The sequence below is a fragment of the Nematostella vectensis genome, chromosome 2 (genome assembly GCF_932526225.1).
Source record: "Nematostella vectensis chromosome 2, jaNemVect1.1, whole genome shotgun sequence".
NCBI lineage: Eukaryota > Metazoa > Cnidaria > Anthozoa > Actiniaria > Edwardsiidae > Nematostella > Nematostella vectensis.
The window spans coordinates 15956862-15970914 of record NC_064035.1 but is presented as its reverse complement, the minus strand read 5'-3'; the positions used below and the strand labels follow the sequence as shown (position 1 = coordinate 15970914).

Below are 14053 nucleotides of genomic sequence, written 5' to 3'. Positions count from 1 at the left end.
GCGAAATCGGACGTTGGGAGATTCCATTTCCTTATTCGCGAAAACTAACTTAAATAAGGAACAGTTCCCTATTCGTGTCACTGCACTAATCTATTTGTTTTGTCAGAGCCTTATGAAGTAGCCAAGGTGTTAATTGACAACAAGCACTATCTGTCAAATTGTGGTTTTGTTAGCAAGGTCAAATTCACACGACATACGTACGTAGTCGAGTAAAGCGCGAATATACTCCTCTAAACAAATTGTGAGAAAATACTAACAATCCTCTTTAAAGTAGATTCCTTATTCGAATAGATATTTAAAAAGAAATCAGGCGTTATGAAATACCATTTCCTTTTTCGAGAAATGTTTAGAAAATACTAAAGAACCCTCTCTTTAGTCTATTCCTTATTCGGATAAGTAGGTAAAACGAAATCAGGCGTTATGAAATACCATTTCCTTTTTCGAGAAATGTTTAGAAAATACTAAAGAACAATCTCTTTAGTCTATTCATCATTCGGATAAGTCGTAAAACGAAATCGGACGTTGGGAGATTCCATTTATTTATTCGAGTAATGTTTAGAAAACATTAACGACCCTCTTTTTAGTCTATTTCTTATTCGGATAAGTAGTTAAAACGAAATCAGGCGTTATAACATACAATTTCCTTATTCGAGAAATGTTTAGAAAGTACTAAAGAACCCTCTCTTTAGTCTATTCCTTATTCGGATAAGTCGTAAAACGAAATCGGACGTTGGGAGATTCCATTTACTTATTCGAAAAATGTTTAGAAAACATAAACGACCCTCTTTTTAGTCTATTCCTTATTCGGATAAGTAGTAAAAACGAGATCGGGAGTTATGAAATACCATTTCCTTTTTCGAGAACTCTTTCGAAAGGAGTCGTTAAAGCGAAATCGGGAGTTATGAAATTTCCTTTCCTTTATTGAGAAATGATGAGCAAACACTGACAATCCTCTTCATAGCCTATTCCTTATTCGGATAAGTCGTAAAACGAAATGGGACGTTTGGAGATTCCATTTCCTTATTCGCGAAAACTAACTTGAATAAGGAACAGTTTCCTATTCGTGTCACTGCACTAATCTATTTGTTTTGTCAGAGCCTTATGTAGTAGCCAAGGTGTTAATTGACAACAAGCACTATCTGTCAAATTGTGGTTTTGTTAGCAGTCAAATTCCTTCTACACGCGTACGTAGTCAAGTAAAGCGCGAATATACTCCTCTAAACAAATTGTGAGAAAATACTAACAATCCTCTTTAAAGTAGATTCCTTATTCGAATAGATATTTAAAAAGAAATCAGGCGTTATGAAATACCATTTCCTTTTTCGAGAAATGTTTAGAAAATACTAAAGAACCCTCTCTTTAGTCTATTCCTTATTCAGATAAGTAGGTAAAACGAAATCAGGCGTTATGAAATACCATTTCCTTATTCGAGAAATGTTTAAAAAATATAAAAAAAACCTCTTTTTAGTCTATTCCTTATTCGGATAAGTAGTTAAAACGAGATCGGGAGTTATGGAATACCATTTCCTTTTTCGAGAACTCTTTTGAAAGGAGTAGTTAAAGCGAAATCGGGAGTTATGAAATTTCATTTAGTTAATTGAGAAATGATGAGCAAACACTGACAATCCTCTTCATAGTTTATTCCTTATTCGGATAAGTAGTTAAAACGAAATCAGGCGTTATGAAATACCATTTCCTTATTCGAGAAATGTTTAGAAAACACGAACGACCCTCTTTTTAGTCTATTCCTTATTCGGATAAGTAGTTAAAACGAAATCAGGCGTTATGAAATACCATTTCCTTATTCGAGAAATGTTTAGAAAGTACTAAAGAACCCTCTCTTTAGTCTATTCCTTATTCGGATAAGTCGTAAAACGAAATCGGGAGATTCCATTTACTTATTCGAGAAATGTTTAGAAAACATAAAAAACCCTCTTTTTTAGTCTATTCCCTATTCGGATAAGTAGTTAAAACGAGATCGGGAGTTATAAAATACCATTTCCTTTTTCGAGAACTATTTAGAAAGGAGTAGTTAAAGAGAAATCGGGAGTTATGAAATTTCATTTCCTTTATTGAGAAATGAGCAAACACTGACAATCCTCTTCATAGTTTATTCCTTATTCGGATATGTTGTAAAACGAAGTGGGACGTTGGGAGATTCCATTTCCTTATTCGCGAAAACTAACTTGAATAAGGAACAGTTCCCTATTCGTGTCACTGCACTAATCTATTTGTTTTGTCAAAGCCATATCTAGTAGCCAAGGTGTTAATTGACAACAAGCACTGTCAAATTGTGGTTTTGTTAGCAGTCAAATTCCTTCTACACGCGTACGTAGTCAAGTAAAGCGTGAATATTTCTCCTCTAAATATATAAATGCGTTTGGAAAGAAAGCCCAAGATACAAATACATTTATTAGATGAGAGGTAGATTTCCTCTCTTTTGCTAGATTCATTTATGAAAGCGATTGCACGCATTTCGTAATTTGACCTTTTGTAGCAGATAGAGTATCATGTTCACAGCTCCGCTTAGCAGCGAGCACGTCAAAGCATCGAAATTTACCCGACAAAAATGCTGTTGGACTTGTTCTGAATAAACTGTTATGCCTAAATACTGTTTCAACTCGAATTAAAAGGTATCATGTAAGTACCCCCCGGATTTGAATAAGGAACTGAGCGAATAAGGAAACAGACGAAAAAGGAACTGCGAATAAGGAACTAACTTCACTCTGGTCTTATTTAGTGATGGAGTCATCAAAGATAGGGAAGTTGTTGAGGCGGCAGCCATGTTGGTGGTATAGGCAGTGACCAAGCTTCGCGGCGGTTTCCTTGTTGGTATTTTCCAGCAACTGCGAGGCAAAAAATAAATAAGGAATATTGAAAGGTCATATTCTAAATGAACTGAGGAATTCAAAGAGCAAAAGATAATCTTCAGACTGTACAAAAAGTAATAAAAAGTGCATTCAAATGAGAAAAAAACGAGACATGCAAAGACGAAAGCGACTTTATTCTTTGTTTATTAGTATTCGATTATACATTCTGAACGAATAAGGGGGTTTCTGTCGCCATTTTTTCTTGTACTTATTTAGTGATGGAGTCAGCAAAGATAGGAATGTTGTTGACGCGGCAGCCATGTTGGTGGTATGGGCAGTGACCAAGCTTCGCGGCGGTTTCCTTGTTGATAGTTTCCAGCAACTGCGAGGCAAAAAATAAGGAATATTGAAAGTTCATATTCTAAATGAATTGAGGACTTCCACCTAGCAGGTCGATATAGGAAGAACACCGCTGAGCTCACGATCACGCGTACGTAACATTACACAGGATTATTGCTGCACCTGATTGATATGTTACAAGATCAATATTTAGACAGGTATATTTTTTATTTTCCGGGGTAAAGTTCGGCTGTCAACGCAGGCTAATTCTAGTGAACTCTAGCAGCAATGTCATGTTAGCCTTGATTTACATGGATCCGCTACGGACACGCCTCAATACGCCTTATAATGTGTGTATATAAATGCTGAACCTTGTATAATAAAATTACTTGACAATTCATGGTACCTTAAAGAACTTGGTGTACTCCTCTTTTCCTGTGCACTTCTCCTTCATCTCACTCATGAGCGCCCGGAGCTCGTAAGTGTTGTCTGCTCGGGCCTTGAAGGGGCAGGCTAAGTTACCCTTGGAGGCTTTGAATGCGGGACACTTGGCAGCGAGGCCTTTGAGCCTTGGGTCGTTGTAAGGGCATCCTCCTGACTTGAAGGCTTTGCAGTTCTTGATGATGTACTCGATTGAAACGTCACCCTAAGGGGAACAAAATATTGATTTGCAACATTTCCAATGTTGATAAAGTAAACGTGCAATAATGTGGACAAGGGAAGGACATATAGTCCTAGTCCAAAGTTAACGGGGAATTGTTTGGGTTATCCTAGCTCGAATATGGAGTTCTACTTCGCTAAAGACTCCCGTACTTGAGAATAGACCAAGCAATCCATCCATTCTTTCATTTAATAAGCTCTACCCGCTAAATCATATTCAAGAAATCCAAATAAAAATTAATTTGGTTCCTCTGCAAGTTTTACCGCGTCATTTAAGAATATTCTTGAAAAAATGATAACTACAATTTACCGCGTGACAGAAGATTCTCAATGGTATTCCCTCTAATAACTCATATTATGTGTAAGCTTCCATAAAAAGCCCTACCTTGTTAGCCATGATTTGCAGTAGTCTGGGATGTTAGTCCTATAACACTCACCAGCTATGATCAGCTGAACTCTACGAATTTCAACTTATATAGCCAGCCTGGAGAAACCGGCTAGATAGCCTGACGAAACCGGTTAAACGAGATCAAAATCCCATACCTGTCTACACGGGAAGTGCGGGGTCACGGACCTTACATACTGTGTAATCAAGGTAGGGCAAAAGCCTCAATAGTTCAATAATGGGAAATTGAAATTCCATTCGTGTCATCCAATAGAACTCAAAACGCTTGGACTATGGTATGATTGTTCAAGGCCTCAGTACCTTCTTTCAAATCTATCAGTTGATACATTACTGTAAGAGGAGAAGGGGGAGGAGTCGGAATTTATCCTTGACTTGTGATAATCCTGGGCATGTATTATTCTCAATAGGGTTTCCTACAATAGGCCAAATTCCACCATTGCACGTGTGTTTCCTTTCCCCAGTGCAGGCGTGCATCTACGTTTCGCAATTCTAGCATCTCCCCGGCTATATATTGTGGATACGTTTGGGATTGTTTCACTCCACGTTCTTTCGACTGCACGAGAGCATGCAGGCCCGTACCCAGGTTTTTTTAGGGGGGGGGGATGGAGGGGGAGAATTTTCCATATCAATATTTGGGTGACCTTCAAACCCGCTCGGTCAATCACTTGGAGGCCTGGGTCTAAGGACTTTATAGGATTAGTAAGGAAAAGATTTGACCAAGCGAGCAAGTTTTGGTAAATAATTTTTGCCGCGAGTCGCAAATTGACAGGAATGAGTATTTTTCACCATGTTTTCTGGAGATCAGGGAGCGCGAAAACTTTAGCTCTTCTAAATATGGGCATCTATGCCCATATAAGGCAATACATATGAAGGACACTATCCGTGGGGAATATGTTTGATATGTGATAAAAATCTGACCACCCCCGAAAGAACAAATAGAGGGTTTTTTTTTATGTAATTGCAGTAATTCCACGGGACATTTATTATCGGATTTGACTTATAGATTTATGGTATACCAAAGTGATCTAGAAATCCCTCCCTAAAATCCAAGCCCAAAAAATCGAAAAAATTATTTTCGATAAAGCCCATTTTATCTTAAACAAAATTCTTAAAAAAACCGTTGACTCAATTTATATGGTCTACTCTTCATTATAACTAAGTCCTATAAATAAAATCTTGGTTAGTTTGGTTAGAAATAATACCCTTTTCAGTTGCTTTTTAGACTAAGGTCAAATGAGCCGTATTCAATACAAATGCTGCAAATGTAGATGAAACAATCGACTCTATTCATTTGCAGCCGTGTTAAAAGTTTCCTGTGTGAAGACATGCAAAGACGAAAGTGACTTTATTTTTTATTTTTTAGTATTCGATTATACATTCTGAACAAATAAGGGGGTCTCTGACACCATTTGTTCTTGTACTTATTTAGTGATGGAGTCATCTAAGATAGGGATGTTGTTGAGGCGGCAGCCATGTTGGTGGTATAGGCAGTGACCAAGCTTCGCGGCGGTTTCCTTGTTGGTATTTTCCAGCAACTGCAAGGCAAAAAATAAATAAGGAATATTGAAAGGTCATATTCTAAATGAACTGAGGAATTCAAAGAGCAAAAGATAATCTTCAGACTGTACAAAAAGTAATAAAAAGTGCATTCAAATGAGAAAAAACGAGAATCAAGCGTCTGCTTAGCGCTGCAGGCGATGGGAAAACACCCAAAGCTTCGAAAGTGTTGCACTTTTCAGTCGCAACGCCATGTACTACTTGCGCTTCTTTCTCCCATGATGACTTCGAGAATGATTTAGGATGCTGGACCAAACAAGACTCCCTATAAAGGGTTTTTTTACCCCAATTTACCAGAATCTTGTCAACAAGTGCAACAGTTTGGTCTTGTGTTTCGAACATTCCCGCATTTCACAGGGATTACTAGCACTAAACAAACACGTGTTGGTTCTCACGCTTTTTCTTTGAATGATAATACACGGATCGTGATTGGTTTGCTTGCCATTGCGCGAACGGTTCTCGAAATATGGTACCCAAAATTTGATTGGCTAAAAGCGGAAAAAGAATGTGGTTCGAATCTGAGCAGCCCCTACGGGCGGGGAGCGCTGTGTGACTCCTACCGCTTGGGGCTGCGAAGGAGACTACAAAATGACGGGTCCTTTCTTGCATTTAATAGCTTTCACATTAATTATATCCAGAATTTTGACAACATATGAGTGATCTTTCATAATAACCTGTTCTTCCCCACAAGGCTTGAATAGGCTCTTATAAAAAGGGTGCTTAAAATGCAAAATTTCCGCCTCTGTAGGTTCTTAATCTCAAGGTTCGTATACGCTGGTGTTTACTGTACCACTGAGATACAAAGATTTTTTAAACAGAAACATCTGTTATCTGATATCTTTATGGGTGTGGTGTACTACCAGAGACTGCGGCACATGGTGGCAGACAAATTCCAGGTCAGCAAATATAGTAGCTTGATCATCCCAGGTTCTCCACCAACGCTATAGGCAGGCAGAAATGTAATCGGGTGTTTAGTCAATGAGACACGGTTGCCTGCATGCTAGACAAATGAAGCGGTCAGTTTTCAAATGCTACCGAATATATATATACATTTTTTGGTGGAACAGCGAGTGATGACGTTTCGTTATGCGTGTCATCTGATTGGCTCGGAGACGAGATGTCACGTGCCTTGACCTGGTGTTTTACGGGGGCTTGGTCACGTGGTGTCGTCTGCTGGTTGCTACGGTGATCATTACAACGTTCTGACGCTTCATCTTTAGTCACATTGGGAGGGTTGGTGATTTTGTGCTTGAAGGCAAAAAGTCTTCCTGGTCGTTGAAACATTGATTTAGCTTAGAAGTTGGAACCTTCAAGTCCATACCCGATCGTATGTTATAGGTGACTCGTTTCTTACCTCGTGTTCCTTTGAACAGGTCCGAACAACGGGGCCCATAGACGCACTGACGCACCAGCCTGTCCAGGTAGGGTTATTTACTGGTATTTACCCAATAAGTGAGGCTCGATGGCCATGCTGGGGAACTTCACCTCACGATTGACAGTCGGCGGTCATATGATATAACGAAGATATAATGAGACGTCCTTTAAATCCGTCCATCGTCCATTGCTACTTAATTCCGATTCAAATCATCTGCTTTCCTTGTTTGCATGCCGAATAGAAGATCTGAGGTCACGTTTTATAAATGGCCCCTATGCAAGGACAGACGAATTGCATGACGGATCGAGACAGATAACTGAGCGTCTGCCAGTCCCTGTTTTCGACAGCCCCTGACGAGTCGTGATACTATATCCTTAAGGTTTACGTTATGTTTTGTAGGGTCGTAAGCGGCAGGGAGGTATTCGTTTCGGAGAGATGGAGAGAGATGCGTTACTCGCCCACGGCACTTCCTTTCTTCTCCAAGATCGCCTTTTCAACTGCTCCGATAAAACTATGGTAAGAATGGCTGAAAGAGCTGGTGAAAAGCTTTTGATGGCGTGAAATGTGCTGAGAATATTTTGTTGGTGGTTTGTATATGTATTAACGTCGACCATATCGCTATAAGTATATGTTGGCATCGACGGCGACAACGAGGAAAAACAACAATTGCAACTGATTCGAGAATTTATTGATTTTTCTGCTAACTGTACTTTAAACACGAGGTTCCGCTATAAAAGGGAAAGCTCCTTTCAACCCCGAGCTCAAGAACAATCAGTTATCAATCAGCCGTCAATGAGTGAACATGTCAGGACAACTGCTCTGAGCGCTAAATTCAAAACATATATTCTAAACCAAAATAAATATCATTCCTAAAGTTGTCCATCTAAAAATGTTTCTATCTTTCGTAAAATAATGTTATACCAACCTGTGTGCGCTCTAAAATACGAGCATTTTCATCACAGCGCGAGAATAATTTATGCAGGTGCGCTAGATTATGGATAGCGCAAAATTTAAAATTTTGCACCGAAAACGTGAGTGGACAGCAAATAACTAATTCAACAATGGACTTCTGAATGGTTATTTATCACATCTTTTTCTTCTTTACGTGAATAGTTAAAAAAGTATAAAAAAGAAGTATAGTTAAAGCGAAGCTACAAAACAAGCGCAAAGTCGGCGCTGTGATAAATAACCATTCAGAAGTTCAGAAGCAGCCAGCCGTGGAAGATTAGCACGGGAAGAATGCGAAAAGTACAACGAAATGAAATCAACAATACATGAGACAAAGCAATTTGTCCGCTATGGATTTTTTTCAGGTGCGAATTTCAAAGTAGGTAAATAACAGAGTGACTAAAAATAAAAATTCCACAATTTCTTAAAATTCCTCTTATAGATTTTGATAAAACGTCGACCAAGGTCTGATGTACAATACCCTATAGCTCATTTGTTAAAAATTTCCCTGTAGCGAACAGCACTTCGCGAATAGTGAATTTAACGGATTCACCGTTCCGTTGCTATAGAAACAGCAATGTAAACAAATGTTACATTTTCATAAAGTTCATCCCTAGCTACATGGCATGGCCAAACAGTTTTAAGATCCGATCCCTGTAGCAGAAGATAGTAGTTGTGAATCTCCTTAAAAGCTCCCCCTCAAATCCAAGCCCAAAAAATCGAAAACAAATATTTTCGATAAAGCCTATTTTTGCTTAAACAAAATTCTTAAAAAAACCGTTGACTCAATTTATATGGTCTACGCTTCATTATAACTAAGTCCTATATAAGAAAAAGCTTGGAAGTTTGGTTAGAATTAATACCCTTTTCGAGCTGCTTTTTAAACTAAGGTCAAATGAGCCGTATTCAATGCAAATGCTGCAAATGTCGATGAAACAATCGACTTTATTCATTTGCGCTTGTTTTGTAGCTTCGCTTTAACTATACTTCTTTCTTATACTTTTTTAACTATTCACGTAAAGAAGAAAAAGATGTGATAAATAACCATTCAGAAGTCCAGAAGCAGCCAGCCGTGGAAGATTAGCACGAGAAGAATGCGAAAAGTACAACGAAATGAAATCAACAATACATGAGACAAAGCAATTTGCCGCTATGGATTTTTTTCAGGTGCGAATTTCAAAGTAGGTAAATAACAGAGTGACTAAAAATAAAAATTCCACAATTTCTTAGAATTCCTCTTATAGATTTTGATAAAACGTCGACCAAGGTCTGATGTACAATATCCTATAGCTCATTTGTTAAAAATTTCCCTGTAGCGAAGAGCACTTCGCGAATAGTGAATTTAACGGATTCACCGTTCCGTTGCTATAGAAACAGCAATGTAAACAAATGTTACATTTTCATTAAGTTCATCCCTAGCTACATGGCATGGCCAAACAGTTTTAAGATCCGATCCCTGTAGCAGAAGATACGAGTTGTGAATCTCCTTAAAAGCTCCCCTTCAAATCCAAGCCCAAAAAATCGATAAAGCCTATTTTTGCTTAAACAAAATGCTTAAAAAAACCGTTGACTCAATTTATATGGTCTACGCTTCATTATAACTAAGTCCTATATAAAAAAAAGCTTGGAAGTTTGGTTAGAATTAATACCCTTTTCAGCTGCTTTTTAAACTAAGGTCAAATGAGCCGTATTCAATGCAAATGCTGCAAATGTCGATGAAACAATCGACATTTTTCATTTGCGCTTGTTTTGTAGCTTCGCTTTAACTATACTTCTTTCTTATACTTTTTTAACTATTCACGTAAAGAAGAAAAAGATGTGATAAATAACCATTCAGAAGTTCAGAAGCAGCCAGCCGTGGAAGATTAGCACGGGAAGAATGCGAAAAGTACAACGAAATGAAATCAACAATACATGAGACAAAGCAATTTGTCCGCTATGGATTTTTTTCAGGTGCGAATTTCAAAGTAGGTAAATAACAGAGTGACTAAAAATAAAAATTCCACAATTTTTTTTAGAATTCCTCTTATAGATTTTGATAAAACGTCGACCAAGGTCTGATGTACAATATCCTATAGCTCATTTGTTAAAAATTTCCCTGTAGCGAACAGCACTTCGCGAATAGTGAATTTAACGGATTCACCGTTCCGTTGCTATAGAAACAGCAATGTAAACAAATGTTACATTTTCATAAAGTTCATCCCTAGCTACATGGCATGGCCAAACAGTTTTAAGATCCGATCCCTGTAGCAGAAGATAGTAGTTGTGAATCTCCTTAAAAGCTCCCCCTCATATCCAAGCCCAAAAAAACGAAAAAAAATATTTTCGGTAAAGCCTATTTTTGCTTAAACAAAATTCTTAAAAAAACCGTTGACTCAATTTATATGGTCTACGCTTCATTATAACTAAGTCCTATATAAAAAAAGCTTGGAAGTTTGGTTAGAATTAATACCCTTTTCAGCTGCTTTTTAAACTAAGGTCAAATGGCTCATGGTCAAAAGGCTCATGGATAATACTACTTTTGAACTTGGTCAGCAGGACCCAAGTCGTGTTAAAAGTTGCCTGTGTGAAGACATGCAAACAGGAAAGCGACTTTATTCTTTGTTTATTAGTATTCGATTATACATTCTGAACGAATAAGGGGGTTTCTGTCGCCATTTTTTCTTGTACTTATTTAGTGATGGAGTCAGCAAAGATAGGAATGTTGTTGACGCGGCAGCCATGTTGGTGGTATGGGCAGTGACCAAGCTTCGCGGCGGTTTCCTTGTTGATAGTTTCCAGCAACTGCGAGGCAAAAAATAAGGAATATTGAAAGTTCATATTCTAAATGAATTGAGGACTTCCACCTAGCAGGTCGATATAGGAAGAACACCGCTGAGCTCACGATCACGCGTACGTAACATATTACACAGGATTATTGCTGCACCTGATTGATATGTTACAAGATCAATATTTAGACAGGTATATTTTTTATTTTCCGGGGTAAAGTTCGGCTGTCAACGCAGGTTAATTCTAGTGAACTCTAGCAGCAATGTCATGTTAGCCTTGATTTACATGGATCCGCTACGGACACGCCTCAATACGCCTTATAATGTGTGTATATAAATGCTGAACCTTGTATAATAAAATTACTTGACAATTCATGGTACCTTAAAGAACTTGGTGTACTCCTCTTTTCCTGTGCACTTGTCCTTCATCTCGCTCATGAGCGCCCGGAGCTCGTAAGTGTTGTCTGCTCGGGCCTTGAAGGGGCAGGCAAAGTTACCCTTGGAGTCTTTGAATGCGGGACACTTGGCAGCGAGGCCTTTGAGCCTTGAGTCGTTGTAAGGGCATCCTCCTGACTTGAAGGCTTTGCAGTTCTTGGTGATGTACTCAATTGAAACGTCACCCTAAGGGGAACGAAATATTGATTTGCAACATTTGTTTATAAATTAAACGTGCAATAATGTGGACAAGGGAAGGACATATAGTCCTAGTCCAAAGTTAACGGGGAATTGTTTGGGTTATCCTAGCTCGAATATGGAGTTCTACTTCGCTAAAGACTCCCGTACTGGAGAATAGACCAAGCAATCCATTCTTTCATTTAATAAGCTCTACCCGCTAAATCATATTCAAGAAATCCAATTAAAAATTTATTTGGTTCCTCTGCAAGTTTTACCGCGTCATTTAAGAATATTTTTGAAAAAAAAAATGATAACTACAATTTACCGTGTGGCAGAAGATTCTCAATGGTATTCCCTCTAATAACTCATATTATGTGTAAGCTTCCATAAAAAGCCCTACCTTGTAAGCCATGATTTGCAGTAGTCTGGGATGTTAGTTCTATAACCCTCACCAGCTATGATCAGCTGAACTCTACGAATTTCAAACTTATATAGCCAGCCTGGCGAAACCGGCTAGATAGCCTGACGAAACCGGTTAAACGAGATCAAAGTCCTATACCTGTCGCTACATTGTCCAGGAAACCACGGGAAGTGCGGGGTCACGGACCTTACATACTGTGTATTCAAGGTAGGACAAAAGCCTCAATAGTTCAATAATGGGAAATTGAAATTCCATTCGTGTCATCCAATAGAACTCAAAACGCTTGGACTATGGTATGATTGTTCAAGGCCTCAGCACCTTCTTTCAAATCTATCAGTTGATACATTACTGTAAGAGGAGAAGGGGGAGGAGTCGGAATTTATCCTTGACTTGTGATAATCCTGGGCATGTATTATTCTCAATAGGGTTTCCTACAATAGGCCAAATTCCACCATTGCACGTGTTTCCTTTTCCCAGTGCAGGCGTGCATCTACGTTTATAAATTCTAGCATCTCCCCGGCTATATATTGTGGATATGTTTGGGATTGTTTCACTCCACGTTCTTTCGACTGCATGAGAGCATGCAGGCCCGTACCCAGGGTTTTTTTAGGGGGATGGAGGAGGTGAGTTTTCTGATAAAAATCTGACCACCCCCGAAAGAACAAATAGAGGGTTTTTTATGTCATTGCAGTAATTCCACGGGACATTTATTATCGGATTTGACTTATAGATTTATGGTATACCAAAGTGATCTAGAAAGCCTTCCTTGCTCATTTTTTTTATAGTTTTGTCTACTAATAGCTCGTCTATTAGCGGCACCGGCGAACCGAAAGTGGACTTTCCGCTTTTGTGGAGGATTGTGAACGCACTCGTTTATCCTTTAATCGTGGTCTTCAGACATTGTTAGCGGGTGGAATGTAGTACATATTTTTTTCATAAGAAGGTCTAATAGTTGGCCATTCTTACTTTTGGAGCAATTGACTGAAGACGATAATTTGATTCTGAATTTTAGAACGCATCAGATTAACAATCAACGGAAGAATGCGGGTCTATTTCGTCCCCTGATGTAGCGGTCGTCATTTTTACTACTACGAGTGATAAAAGGACGATAAAAAAAAACAATGAATTTAACCTGATAATTAAAAAGTAGCACGTGGGATTGTATTTTGCATGATACATTTCAGTCATATATATCGGTTTCACGACCAAAAATTTGCAATGTTTTCTTTACTGTCGAATCGCGACCCGCGTTTTCAAAAAACTATTTGTTTTGGTTTTTCACTGAAAGACGTCTTTAAGTGCTCTTTCTTTCTCGCGAGCTCCCCGTTGTGTGCCCGATCTCCGCGACGCCCTGTGTCCCCGAGGATGAAAGATTGATTTGCAACATTTTTAATTGTTAATAAAGTAAACGTGCAATAATGTGGACAAGGATAGGACATAATAGTCGTTTTAAGTCATCGTTTCACACGGATAAGATAACTTATCAAGTTTTTTACCTAGCTCAATGATAATAAACCCAAGCCTGTACTTGAGCACGAATTCTTTTAATTTTTTTTCAGGAAACGCACAGGAAACTTTTAACACGACTTGGGTCCTGCTGACTAAGTTCAAACGTAGTATTATCCATTAGCCGTATTCAATGCAAATAGAGTCGATTGTCTCATCTACATTTGCAGCATTTGTATTGATCACGGCTCATTTGACCTTAGTCTAAAAAGCAACTGAAAAAAGGTATTATTTCTAACCAAACTAACCAAGCTTTTTTTTATAGGACTTAGTTATTATGAAGAGTAGACCATATAAATTAACTGTTTTTTAAAGAATTTTATTTGATATATTGGAGGTACAATAAGTGCTGTATACCTAGAGTGAAAAGAATTGTGCAATTCTACGTCCCATGGAAGATATAGGCCTCGTTTTCCGAGCTTATTTACGGAGTACGAAAAACATAAAATAATTGAAAAATCTGTCAAAAATTAAGAAAAATACGGGAAACTACCAACGACCTAATCCAAATATGTACAATTATATAATTTCTATTAATCAAGTTTGATTTTTGCTGCCCGGCTTAATTTTTTTTTTTTTTTTTTTTTTTAGACATTTTCTGTTCAAGTCGAAAAATCGCTAAATATATTCGAAAAATACATTTTTCCC

The 14053-nt window shown here is 38.2% G+C and overlaps 2 protein-coding genes across 2 annotated transcripts; both read right to left on the bottom strand.

The window, feature by feature from the left end:
* Nucleotides 1–2998: 2998 nt before the first annotated feature.
* On the bottom strand, nucleotides 2999–4344 carry LOC116607899. Its single transcript, XM_048724010.1, has 3 exons — nucleotides 4195–4344; nucleotides 3556–3795; nucleotides 2999–3192 (listed from the first exon to the last, which is right to left on the bottom strand). Exons 1-3 carry the CDS (start codon nucleotides 4204–4206, stop codon nucleotides 3079–3081), a joined length of 366 nt encoding a protein of 121 aa, XP_048579967.1. The 5' UTR covers nucleotides 4207–4344; the 3' UTR covers nucleotides 2999–3078.
* Nucleotides 4345–10685: 6341 nt separating this feature from the next.
* On the bottom strand, nucleotides 10686–11954 carry LOC116604899. Its single transcript, XM_048724011.1, has 3 exons — nucleotides 11879–11954; nucleotides 11245–11484; nucleotides 10686–10879 (listed from the first exon to the last, which is right to left on the bottom strand). The coding sequence occupies exons 1-3, from the start codon at nucleotides 11888–11890 to the stop codon at nucleotides 10766–10768; spliced, it is 366 nt and encodes a 121-aa protein (XP_048579968.1). The 5' UTR covers nucleotides 11891–11954; the 3' UTR covers nucleotides 10686–10765.
* Between the last annotated feature and the right edge of the window lie 2099 nt (nucleotides 11955–14053).